The sequence below is a fragment of the Falco punctatus genome (assembly GCF_963210335.1).
Source record: "Falco punctatus genome assembly, chromosome: 3".
Taxonomy (NCBI): domain Eukaryota; kingdom Metazoa; phylum Chordata; class Aves; order Falconiformes; family Falconidae; genus Falco; species Falco punctatus.
In genome coordinates this window covers 34,887,486-34,901,043 of record NC_137582.1, presented here as the reverse complement: position 1 = coordinate 34,901,043, position 13,558 = coordinate 34,887,486, and the positions used below count along the sequence as shown (strand labels likewise).

At 37.8% G+C, this 13,558-nt stretch overlaps 1 protein-coding gene across 2 annotated transcripts in view; it reads left to right on the top strand.

Annotated features, from left to right (window-relative positions):
• The window catches only part of LOC308061626 (carbonic anhydrase 3-like), a 74,005-nt gene that overhangs the window by 18,751 nt on the left and 41,696 nt on the right, over positions 1-13,558 (top strand). For both annotated transcript variants that reach the window (XR_013927300.1, XM_080381907.1), the window contains exons 2-6: positions 613-810; positions 8,394-8,512; positions 9,327-9,419; positions 10,349-10,414; positions 11,294-11,449. Coding sequence is in view for 1 of the 2 variants with exons in the window: in XM_080381907.1 (XP_080238033.1) it covers positions 613-810; positions 8,394-8,512; positions 9,327-9,419; positions 10,349-10,414; positions 11,294-11,449 (632 nt within the window). In the remaining variant the exon portion in view is untranslated. The remainder of the gene's footprint in view (positions 1-612; positions 811-8,393; positions 8,513-9,326; positions 9,420-10,348; positions 10,415-11,293; positions 11,450-13,558) is intronic.

Genomic DNA, 13,558 nt, shown 5'->3' with positions numbered 1-13,558 from the left:
AAGCCAGCCTGAGGCTGGCCTTGGTGCAGGAAGAGCGGTGCCGGTCAGCGGTGCAGCCACTGTCCTTCCCACATGCAGGGATGGGAATCCCGGTGGGCTGCGCGCGGCCTCCCTTGGTCAGCTTTTTTCCACGTGAAGTTCTTGATAAAACCATGCAGATAATCGTTCCACATTTCAAATTCCTGTCTTCTTCAGGTATCGGTGGCCTTTTCTCTCTCCAGATGGGTACATGGTGCCACATTTGAATCACTTGGGTATATCTCATCCTATTTCTAGCCACGGCTGGATTTGGGAGCGTACACCTCTGGTTTCCTTTCTTGGTGTATTGTCAGTCTTCTAATAAGTAAAGTCTAGAGGTTGCTATGAGAGTTCAGGTTCAGTTGAATGACTTGCAATATCCAGTATTCCAGCTAGAATAATCGAATAGCTTTTATACAGTGAAACTCTTGACAGAGCATGACTAACAACCAGGTGATTAGTAACCTGCTTATTAATACATTTAATTGATGTTCTGTAACTAAGCAAAGCCAAGCTTGCATTCATTGTAACAGAACTATAATTCATACTTGGCTGGAGAGGGTTTTCATGATGTTTCTCTGTATTTTTTCCTAGGACCAGAGCAGTGGCACAAAAATTACCCAATTGCCAAAGGACGCCATCAGTCACCTATTGAAATCAATAACAAAGACGTGCATTATGATCGCTCCCTACTACCATGGTTTGCTAGTTATGATCCTGGTGCAGCTAAGACCATCCTCAATAATGGGAAAACCTGCAGAGTTGTATTTGATGATTCATTCGATAGATCAGGTTAGTTTTGTTTTAATCTCAAGCTGTCATTATACATCAATGACTGTTCCTCAAGTTGCTTGGAAGACAGTGTGTGCTCTGAATGTTCACGTCTGTCGGAAGGTTTTTGTGTACTGCCTGTGTGTGATGTACCAGTATCCGTGACTCCAGTGCCCTGCTCAACTGCTGGAAAAGGCCTGGGCCTACTTTTAAAGTTCATAGGTAAAAAATCCTAGGGAGTGGAGAGAGCTGCAAAGAAGCTTGATGCAGGATGAGTTAAGGTGTAAGGTAAATTTCTGAGCTTGGGAAAGCCATTGCAGTTGAGTTGCTGTCCAGGAAAAAAAGAGTCCAGGTTTTAGGTTTTATCTATGAGGACTGAATTCCATTCACACTATTTGAGAGGCCCAGCAGAATGTCTTTAATTGTGTATGTGGCTGAAGTTACAATATTTGAAAACTGTACCCATGTAATTACTGATAAATGAAGTAATGAACCAGATGTTGCCACAAAGTCACGGTATTTAATCAGTTAAAACTCCCTTTGGCATTCATGAGATTTTGTCTTAATGAGGATTATAGGGCTGAGAAACTCCAGTGTTTAAGCTTTAATGTCCAAAATATTTTATCCACTCGTAGTTATGACAACACACAATGTGCTGCATATATAATGCATAGCTTTTAAGAGGTTGTTTGTTACGTATTTTGAAGAGATATGTCTGTTCTCTTTAACAGGTGCTAGAAATATTTAGTTTATGTTGGCAGAACCACTGACGTTTCATGTTAATACTGTTGGCCATATTTCAAAGGAAAAATCATTACTGAAATATGTATGAAATTGCATTAGTACTGTGATAAAAAGGAATAACCAAATGCATACCTCACTCTATTCTTGTACCAAGGTCATCAGAATTTTGTTATTATTTATAGTACATGGGTTGGTAAGAGAAAGAAATACTGGTTTCAGTAAAATATTGAAAAATCTGTCTTCCAGTGTACAGACTTATTTCTTAACTGCATTAAAAGTTCCAATTTACAATATCACTGGGATTGACAGCTATAATTACTAGGAGGAATTTTACTAATAGGTTGATTGATCTTAAATATTTATGGGCATGGATTTAATTTAATGGATTTTTAATGAATGACTTGTGTTTCGTGAAAACCGAGGATCAAAATGTATGGAAGCTGGACTAGCTAATATACTATCAAAACTCATAAATGACTATGCAGTCAAGAGTTTGATTAATTTTCTAGCAAAGTGGGAATCTTTGATGTTATTTGAATAATAATGTTACTAGTGTCAGATAACACAACACATCAATCAGTAAAGAGATGTAGCTGTGGCATATGAGAAGACTTCCATGACCATTTTTTTGGTGGTAATTGCTTATCATTTTTTACCATCTCTCGTATTTGTTGGAACAGAATCAGATACATCAATGGTTGCATCTTCTGCATAAATGTCAAAGTAATAATTGTTATAATTACTCAGATTTTGCACAGGAGGGAGTATCCAGGCAGAGCAATCTACAGCATGGATGCAACACTGGCCACAAAAAGCAGAAAGTTTTGGAGTGTTCTGAAAATTTTTTTCAGATGAACTGCTCACTAACTGTTGTGTTCTGATCTCAGAAATAAAAAGTGACTCACTGGAAAAAAGTAGGTGTATTTCTCAACTCTTTGAAGGCAAGAATCATTCAGTGTTTATTGTTATGTCTCCTTTGTTATACCATTGCCTGCAGAGTCTGTGGGTGGTGTTCCTTCTCTAATATAATGCTAATTGCAGGACAGATTCCACTGTGCATAATCCTTCTGACTTGAGCATGTTTTAAGGTTTTTAGGATATGTACAGTGACTTATTTTTTTGTAAAAGTACCATGAGCTGCATAATACATATATATGTACATATATAATAGCAATCATAAAGGAATTAAGCTTTTATTCCTTTGGAACAAAGACATTCTATCTGTCTGTCTTCCTGTTTATCACTCTGTCTTATCTACCTTAATTATTTCTGAGATAATCAGAAAACTGAGGGCTTCCTTTTATTTTCCTGACTTTTTCAGTTAGAGTGGTCATGCTCTATCTGTAGTGCTATCTAGATTTTCTTTAGTGGTAGATGATATAAATTGCTGAATAAATTGCAAAGGTGAGTGGTAAACCAAATTAGTTCAGATATCTCTAAGTTTTACCTCCATTGTGTCTTCTCTGCCTGGAATACTTTGACTATTTGCCATTGGGACAGTTTCTTACACTGAAATGGTTAGAGAGAAGCTCCTGGGAAGAGTGCTCCAATGTAATTCGTGTGTTATGTTGAAAGAGACCTTATTACTGTTATCTTTGGAATTAGTCTAGTGGAAGGAATTGGAGAATTTATCTCCAGTTATTTATAAAGTCTGGTTGACTTTAAGAATCTGCTATACAATTGAAGGCTTTGATGACAGATACTTGCTGTAGGAGGTGTGTCATGCCGCTGCTGCCTGTTCCTACAAGTTAATGGATTGTTGTGGACTCAGTAGCCTGTCTTTCCATATCTATGTGGAAGAAGGACCTTAAACACTGTAAAACCATTGCAGGTGGAGGCTGGAGTCTCAAAATCCAGGAAAGAAATGAGAGCTGAAATTAAAACCTCCTAGGTGGCTGTGCCAAATAAAACCCATACCAGAACTTAGGTACTTTGGCAGCATAACCCTGCTATGTGTTTTGGTCTGAATGGCAACTCAGATACTCTTTTAGATCCAGCAGTGACTGGTTTTGTTTTGAATTAGGGCTGCAATCTTATTTCTACTAGCAGAATCCATTTGCTTTTAAAATTCCAAAAATATTTGTGCCAGGGAACTTTCCTGAGAGCACCTAACTGCTGGGACCATTGTCATGATGCTGTGTGACTTACATAGCTTGTGACTTCCTTGCAATTAATAACCTTTTGGCTTTCTTTGTAATACCTTCATTAGATAGTTAGATCAAGGTGTTCAGTTTAATAAAACAGTAAAGATACATAACGCTTGTACTGGAACCCAGACACGTCAACTAAGGAGAGGTACACTAAGGCTACGTCAAATGGATACCTTCTTCCATCTTCACAGTTTGTTTTTGTTACCTCCTTGTCACTTTCTATGGAGGTTCACCAGCCAAACAGATTCCTACTTCTCCTTTTTTTTTCTTTCTGATAGATGACATTTAATGCCTTGCAACACCTCAGTGCAGGCACACTTTTGTACAAGGTTACCTTGATGCTGCTTGCAGAATCTTTCGATTTCTTCTCAAAGGAATGTGTGCCTTTGGAAGTGGATGATGCAAAAAAAAACCCAAACCCCAAACCCCAAACCATTAGAGCCAGTTACTGTAAGTAGTGAGAGCTTGTTGCATATTGATCTCTTAGCATCATTGGTGCTTGTGGACAGCAGTTCCTAGAGTACCACTTTGTGGGAAATCTCATCTGTCTTTGCAAATGAGATTTTAATTATGAACTTCTGGTGAATAAACATTTATTTGTTGACTGGTTCTAAAACAGTGACTACAGAACCCAGTCACTTTAATTAAAACTGGGTGAAGTCTTAAGTTTTCATTGATTCTGGCAAAAAGTTACTTAACATTTTGTGTACTGAATTTACACTGGAACAAGCCAGTAGCCATTACAAGAATAGCACAGCTAAATCCCAGCGCTTATGTAGCTGTGGTACATGCCACTTGATGGCTATGCTGCATACCACAAAAAGCAGCAAAGTTAAATTCTTCCTTCAGTGTTTAACACATCTACCATTTACAGTGTCTGTGTGAATGTACTGAGCATTAACATGAGCACTGCAGAGCCTGGATACAGGGAATTTAGGAGATGAGTTTCTGTTAACTTTGAAATTCCATTGTTAGAGGTAAAAATGCTTGAACATTCAAGGACATGCTGAGGCTACAGTTACGCAGTGGTCTCTCAGTTTTCAGCTCTAGCATAGATCACAAACAGAGATGATTTGGGACCTCACATGAACGGGCTGTGATCAAGAGGCACAAAACTGGAAAGGTTGTGTTACAGTGCAGCTGAGAGTGGGTGGCACCCTGACAGACTTCTGTTAGACACTTCTCTTTCCCAGTCTGTCCCTGTAAGAGTACAAAGTTCAAATACAAACAAAAGTAATTCTGGCTATCTATTCAGTGCTTGCTTAAAGAAAATTTCAGTGAGAACTGAAATTTCAGTTCCAAAACCCTTCAGGAAACTCATTTTATCCCTGCAGTTAACCAGACTGTTTTGGTACAGAGAACCTCTTCTGAGCAGAGGCCTTTTAATAACATGCAAAATGTGGCAGTGACATTAAAAAGCTGTGGGTTTTATACTGCACCGTTAGATTCTGTTATAAAGCAGCATAACAAAGGTAATGTGTCTTTTTCAATTGTCATGCAGTAATACCTTACTAATTTAATTTCACTGTGGTTCACCAGTTCATTTTGTGGATTTGGCAGGATGTGAGGATCGTAAATCTTGTAAGAACAGTTATTTCTTCTCACGTTTATAAACAACTCACCTCGTAAGTCTGTCTGGTGCTCCTTGTGTTTTTCCACCTCACTTTCATGGTATACCTTCACAGGAAACAGGGAGGACATTTGTGTAGGCATAACTCTGCCAATTTTACCTTAGTGAGGAGAGGTGACAATTGACATTAGCACAGATTAAAAATCAGACCTCTGCCTAAGCTTCTCAGCAAATGGATGCACTTACTTCAAAACCTTCTTGTAACATTTCTGTTGTTAAAATCACCCTGCAAGTGTGCAAAGTGAGTGGAGCAGCCATCTCCACTCAAGCTGTTTGACAGCTTCATTTTGCTGTGTAAACAGACAGATACAGTTTTTTCTCTCCTTGGTTACATCCTTCTGTGCAGCACTTGCCCTCTCTGGGGCCAAACATCTGCCTCAGTGATTACACTGAGAGTGGAAAAAAATGTATTCTTTTATTAGCCAGTTCTTGTCTCATGCCGCTCAGTTTATGACGGGTTGAATAAAAGGTGAGCTTTTTTACTGGAAATGATGCCCATGTGTGTGTCCATGTAGGATTGTTCTGTGATAGACCATTCTTCAGTGTGGGTGGGGAGACACACGGCATTTGAGCAAGTACTTCAGGCTGACATGACATTTTTATGTCTGGTGTCAGGCACTAGTGGAGAGTGATGTGCAAACCCATATAAAAAGAGTCAGTCACTGAGCAGTGGAATGAGAGTTTGCAATAGTAAGGCGCCAAAAAGGAGCAAATAAATTTTTCCTGCCTTCCGGGACTGATTTGTATATTCCAGCAGCTGAGCCATGTTACTTCAATGACAGCATGTTTGAGGGAGTTGCATTTTAGTACGGCTGCTGTGGCCATCCTCTTCCTGTAGAGCAGAAACAGGAAGAGAAATGCCACACTTCCAATAGTCAGAAGCAACACTTCCAATAGTCAGAAGTAAGTCCAGCCATTCAGCTAGCCATGTGAAAAGGATTACACAGTATTTCAGAGGACTAAGAGAAAAGCTGGCTGCCCATAGATCAGGAAGTGAGCCTGCAGGCTCCTTTTTTAAAGCTTTTGCTTTTCATTTCATGCAGTGTCATAGAAGCTCAGAGTGAGTCATGGGGCCTTCTAGAAAAGCATAATTTTGTGTTTCATGGTAGGAAAACACCTATCACAGCCTTAAAATTGGGAGAGTCAGACATTTAAGGTGAACATTTCCTGTGTAAAAGTTGTTAGAATGATTCATTGTTACATATAAAAATGTAGATGTATAAAAATAAAGCTGTATTTTAACACCACTAAAAAGTAATTTTAAGATACCATAGTTTCTTTTATAAAATTTTACTTCATATTCTTTTCCTGTTATATGGGTGTGTATTTCTTTGTGTTAGTATTTTCTGAAAACAAAAACCCAAGAGGATAAAGATACCTTTAGAAATTAAGTTCCAAGCCACATGTTTAAAAAAAAAATATTTATTTTACTAACTTTGAGCAGTGCAGACAGTTTGGGATTTTTTATGTTTTAAATACTGGAGAACTTTATTCTTGTAACTCTTTTATTCTTAAAGCATAAGGATATTACATTTACTTGTGTTGTAATTTCATGTATTTCTGTGTTTTATATTACACATTTGAAATTAAAAGAAATAAACCTGCATTAAAAGAAATTTCCTGCAGGATATTTTGGTTTATAGGCATCTTATTCTTTGCATCATTCTGTCTGCTTAAAGTGTGCTAAGTAAAAGCTACTGTCTATTTATAGTATAGATGAGTAAAGCAGGAATGTGTTGGCACAAGGTGATACAGGGCTGCACCTAATGCCCAATCAAAAATGTCTGCTGATGGCCCATCAGTGGAAATAATGACACGTTTTTACCTTAAACTGGATTATTTGGACTTACAGATCTATTTTAATGGAGAGTTGATGGCCTTGCCAGTTACTACTGTTACCGCGTCTGCGTTGACCACAGTACTGACTGTCTGTGGGAACAAGTAAAAAGAATTTTTTTTAAATAACAGCTTGCTCTTAATGTTCAGTAAAAAATACTCTCAGTACTTCATTTCTTGAGATGAGAATAGATTTCGTTCCTTTTCAGATTTAAGGATTTTTCCTGTAGTATATAAGGACCTGTTTAGAACTGCTGAATAGTTTATAGGAACGCTGTAACTCCTATCTCCAAATAAAGTGAATGAGAACTTAATATTAATTAGTATTTTATGAATGTGAAGCAGTTATTCCCTTTTTATTGTGAGATCCTTTCAAATACATCACCTTCGTTTAACACAGAACGTAAAAATGTTAAGATTATTTAGAGTACAGGTATTGTGCATCACAGGCTGCACTATTCGTCAGGAAAATAGCTTGCATTCTCAGCAATTGCTTTTCTGAGTCATTTGCTGTTTTCTTTCTCCTTTTCCACAGCCAGAGGGAGCAGCCATCATAGCATAAGTAATTTTATAGCTTTTAAAACAAATAAGTCATAGCCTGCAGTAAGAAACATAGTTTGTAGTGTTTTGTGGGAATTTGTTTATCAACTAGCACTTCAGCAGTTGATCTTAATCGTGTCTATTTTTCTGTGCTTTGATATAGGTAGATATTAGATGGCATTCAGGGGAAGATTAAGACATCCAAATTTAGGTGTCTTATGTGGGCTTTTAAAAGTAGGTGGATTATGTCTCAAAACTCCCATTCTAGTCAACAGAGGAGTCACATTTAATCAATGGAGTCCGGAGAGTGATTTGGGTCACCATCTGTTGAATGTCTACCTTAAGGCAAGAAGAATAATTCTAGAGTCTTGACTGTTCTGATTAGGGGCTTAGACATCTCCTGCCATTTTTGATAGCCTAATGTATTCCACTATGCCTCCAGATAATACTTTAGAAAAGTATAGTTCTTCTATAGATCTTGTATCACATTTTTCAGTCTTGTCCGGGTGTCTTTGCATATAGCTGAAGATGATTGCCTGAGGTGGTACTAAATTCAGTGCAGATTTCCAAGAGGTATTCAGTACTCAAAATGTAGAGCATCTGTACAGTAAATATGTATATAAATACTTTAAATGCATATCTATTTCTTTTAAAAGAATTAGAAGATACTAGAGTCTAATGCTGTTGCAGATTATCAATTGCAGTGCTGAGAGGTGGGCCACTTCCTGGAGTCTACAGGCTGCGTCAGCTTCACTTTCACTGGGGTTCATCTGATGACCATGGCTCTGAGCATGTTGTGAATGGAGTGAGATATGCAGGAGAGGTAAGACTCGCTGCTTTTTACTTTGAAATAGGGTGTAAAACAACATTTGCATTATCATTCAGGTGGGACAAAATTTGTCATTTCTCTGCTTTTCAAGGTGTTCTTTCTGTTTATTTATCTGTGACATTTTATTCTTACTCCCATCTATTCTTATAAATGTGAATCAGGTTGAAGTAATTCTCACAGCATAAGGAAAAGTACTATATGAAACAAAAGTTTGCATGTTCTCAAACCAATATGGCTTGAAACATGAGGTAGCAAGACTAAATCACCGAGAAGCAATGCAAACTTACTAAAACAGTATTCTAAAAGTACAGTATTATAGCAGAAGTATAAAATTATTGTGACAGAAAGGAGGAAGAATGTGTTACCACTTCAGGGTTGTAGGGGAAGATGAGAACTGTAGACTATCAATACACAGTGCTTACATTCATACAGATTCTTTGTTAGAAATGCTGTAATTTGAAAGCCACGTGGAAACGAATCGTATCAGTAGATGACTTCTGAAATGCATGTTCCACCTGCTTGCTTAAGCATCTTTTCTGTGTTCAGCTTTGAGATTACTGTTCTTTTTTGCAATTTCTGTATTGAGATGTTTATGGGTTATTATAAAGAAAATAGTAGTCTAAATGGTAATATATGGCTGATATATCTCATACATGAATTGCTGTCCCTTTTTTATTTTTTATTTTTTTGAAGGCCTAATCCTCATTGTTTGTTGCCCCAAACTACTCTCTCATTTATACAAAGAACTCTAAATTCAACCTCTCGTGGCTGATAAGGGTGGGGTTTTTACATTTGTCATTGTTTCTAGCTACATTTGTTACACTGGAATCCCAAATACAGTAATTACCTTGATGCTGTGAGAAGAACTGATGGAATAGCTGTTTTGGCCATATTTTTGCAGGTAAGTAGAAGTGTGCAACCCTTCTTTGTACTGCTGCTGTAGAGTTTTCTATTCTTGCAGGGTTAAAAAAGCAAAACCCTCTGAATATATTTTCTAGGGATCATAGCACATTGAAGGTCTTGACTTTCAGTAACGCATGCTTTACAAGTTATAGAGCACGAGTCATGTTATTTCAAATGGTATCCAGTACTACACACACTTCTCCCATCAGCTATTGTGTCACTATTTGGCTGGTGGAAACTGTAAATCCAGATGTATTTGCTTCTGCTTTGGGGACACAATGTCAATAGTAGCCCTCTGACAAATAGCAATCAGCTGTGTTCTATGCCAGTCATGGACTGATTTCAAGGACAGATGCCACTCCTGGGCTTTTAATGAACTTTCTCCCAGGCAAAACTAACTCACAGACAATAAATGTAACTCGTCCTTTTTAAAAACCCTTTTGGGGGCATGCAGTCTTAGCCTGAAATATGGGCCTTTACTCTTTCTTGTTTAATTAATATTCACTAGAGATAGATGGATGACTGTGTTGAGATCAGCAATTGCGAACAGTAGATCTGACCATGAAATCCAGTTTTTAAACTAGAATGAAACTTTTTCCAACTTCTGTGCTTGAGTCTGAAGAGTTGTTTATCTTTGTTAGAAAATTCAATGTCAACAGAAGTAGCTGTATTGTGAAATTAACCATGAGTTTCTGTACTGATACAATTTCCTTGTTTGGATCATAATATCTGTTGGGGTACAGACAGAAGATATAGCTTACTAAGCTGGTAGGGTTGTAGATTGGTGATAGATTGGTGATAGATTGGGTTAATGCATGGTAATTTTATGGTTGATGCATGTTTAGATGCATGTATAAAAAAAATAGGATCAGGAAGAGAACTGACCAAGCAGAACTCTTTGGTTAGCTGATGCTTTCTTCTTTACAGGTAGGGGAAACTCCCAAACCAGAGATGAAGAGAATTCTTGAAGAAATAAATGCCATCAAAACAAAGGTAGTTATATTGGCTTTTCACTATAGGAAGATTGCTTAAAATTCTCAGGAAAAAAAGAAAAAATCAAGAGGCATGACTTTCTAGTGTTCAAATTCTACTCTGCAACATTGCCAGAATATCCTTGTGAACAAAAACATGTGTAGCTTTTCCTTAACAAGAAAAGTAATTTCTTCCATTTACATATGAGCCTTCTTTGGCTTTCATGGGCCTTATATTTTTGTGAAAATGAGAGTCATCTTGCCAGACTTTACTCACCTAAAAGCTAGGCATGGACTCTTATTCCCTCAGTGGTCACTGACAAAAGAAAGGCGCCTTTATCAATTGGTCCATTTGGCCTTGGAATAGGTTGCCTAATGGACCTTTGGAAATGCCACTGAGTATAGACATCTGTGTCTCAGATAACATTATGTGATAAGAATCTCACATTTCATAGGCTGTCTTGTTTGTTGTTAGCAGAAATATTATAGATCTAGAGTACCTGCCTCCTTCATTGCATGGTGGCCTAATCCAATATTCAATAGATAGGCAGAATTTCCATAAGAAAGGAGGCCAGAAGGAGGACAATTTCTGCACAGAAATGGGTGAAGCATGTTAGTACTGGACACTGCTTCAGATGAGTTAGCTCAGGAACAAGAAGTAGCATCACGGAGTTTATGTTGTGTCATGCTTCTCTGGGCCCATCTGTGAGGGTCATTCAGTCCACTTACTTTACACTGCATCTTTATGTCTTGTGTAGATGTTTGCTTAGTTTTCTTAGTTTGTTCCTTTGAAGTATCTGAGTCTTTCTGTTTGTTAAAAAAACAGAGCTGCATCTGGGCCTGACTTTGACTGGAGCTATTGAAGACTTTTGTGTTTGGTTTTGTTGTGTTTTATTTAAAGGGGAAAGAAGCTCCTTTTACAAACTTCGATCCTTCAATTCTTTTCCCTAAATCTCGTGACTACTGGACCTACCATGGGTCTTTCACTACTCCACCTTGCGAAGAGTGCATCACCTGGATTATTCTTAGAGAGCCTATCATAGTCAGCTCAGACCAGGTAAATGTCAAATAGATTATATTTTACCTACTTCATTTTAGTTACATGCCATAATCTGATCTTACTCTTTTAAAAGCGAAAATGCTCGTTGGATTCTGTGAGACATTGCATGCTTAAAATCACAGTGAAGAACTGAATGCCTTAGAAACTACTCTGGGACTCCATAAGGAACCTGTAAAAATCTTCAGATGACTGCAGTCTACAACCTAGTACGTGCAATCAACCTGATAAGACACATCTCTTATCCGCCTCTGTATGACTCCTACATTAACTAATAGAGCAGAGATAATGACATTCTCTACTTGGAAGGGCTCATTGTTTCCTAGCCCATGTCAGACATCATGGTGGTTCAAATCCACAGATATCAGAGAGCTTTATAAATCAGTAAAATCATAACACAGTGTAGATGGTAAAGAGTTTTCAGCAGTTTGGAGTGTGACTGACAGCAAGCAGTAGTTACTATATATGAGAGTTCTTGCTCCTGTGGGCAAGAGAGCTCTTGTGGCATCAGCTAAAGAAAAGAGTAGTTCTCTGTTTCCCAGTCCCTGTGTTCCCACGATACTAACTTTTGCTAGTAGGAAAGGATGGAGCTGGATGTGGCTCATACCCTGTATTTTACGCAGAGCTCCAAACACTGCATTACACCAAGAGCCAGTGTAGGCGAGCTCAAGCCATTAACTTGTATTCTCCTGCAACCATTTAGAGCAGGACATCGACACATTTAGCTAAAGCTTATGTTAAGCTTCCACCAACAACTTTGATTATGCATGATTTTTTCAACCATTTCTGTTGGCTCAAGCTTCCTCACGTAAAGTGTTCATTGCTTACCGTGCTGAATGCTTGAGGGTAGTCACTAGACAAGTTATGAAATAAAGCTGCAGTGGAAAAATGACCATCTGGAATGAAATGCAGTGGGATGGTCAGGTACCCTAACTATATTGTGCACTGAATGAAGCAGGAGTCCAGTGTTCTCACCTAATGCAGCTGAGCATTTCTGACTTCTTGAACATTCTACTTTGCAAATACATCTTTTATAGCATGCTTCTTTCCCAAATATCTTTTATCAGAATACTCATTCAATGGGATTGGTGATTCTGTCTGCCCCATATTCTAGATGGCACCACATAACCAAGAAAATTACAGAAGTGTTGTATCAGGTGCTTAATAACCCTTTTTTTCTGGAAGGTATACCAGCGAAATTTTCACAAACAGGAGCAGCATCAGATAACTATAATTTCTTGTTAATTTGAAAGCCTTCTCTGGTCACTTACCATAAAGAAGTATTTCTTGTTAATCCTTATTCTCCTTCAATCCCATTTATAGAAATTCAAATGCCCTCTTTCATCACAATCATTTCAGCCTGTGATTCTACTCGTACCACACAAGTCAGTTTTCTCATCTGAGATTGTTCCTCTACTCAGCAGACTATAATCATAAAATATCACAAATTTCAAGACTCCAGGGTAGTGAGAACATGAACATTAATCAAGTGACTGACTATTTTCTAGTACTTTGTATTTATGTGGCTCTTTACCTTTTGAAGAATAGAATTTGGGTATGATGAGAAGCTTAGGTGGCAAGAGATGAAATATGGTAATGTATTCATTTACAGCTTAATTTTCACAGCTTACTGAATTGATCTGCCTCCTGTTTCCCTGCCCATTTGAAAATTAAAATATGTGGGCTATTTTGAAGCTGGTACTTGTGTGAAAAATAGAAGTATGGTCTGACTGGTTTCCACAAACTAAATCTGCTTAGGGGTTTATATTACAGAAGATCAACTACAGATTTTGTTGGGAAAAGTGTCGTCGTTACCAAGCATCTCTGATTTAAAAGGTGTTTCTAAAGGAATAACTAATCACATCATTGATCCAGCTTTGTGCAAACACTTTTTCATCACTGCTGTATTTTGGTCCATGGCCTTTTTTTCAGCTTATCTAAAGTTAGTGAATTTGGGGAGACATACAGGCTGTTCCCTAACTGGCCCTACTGTAGAAAAAATGGAGCATTTAACATAAAAAGGATGTACATACATATAGATGTAGTATAGTTATATAGACATATAGATTGGGTCTTATCCCAGGATAACCACTTTTCAGGCAGAATTGG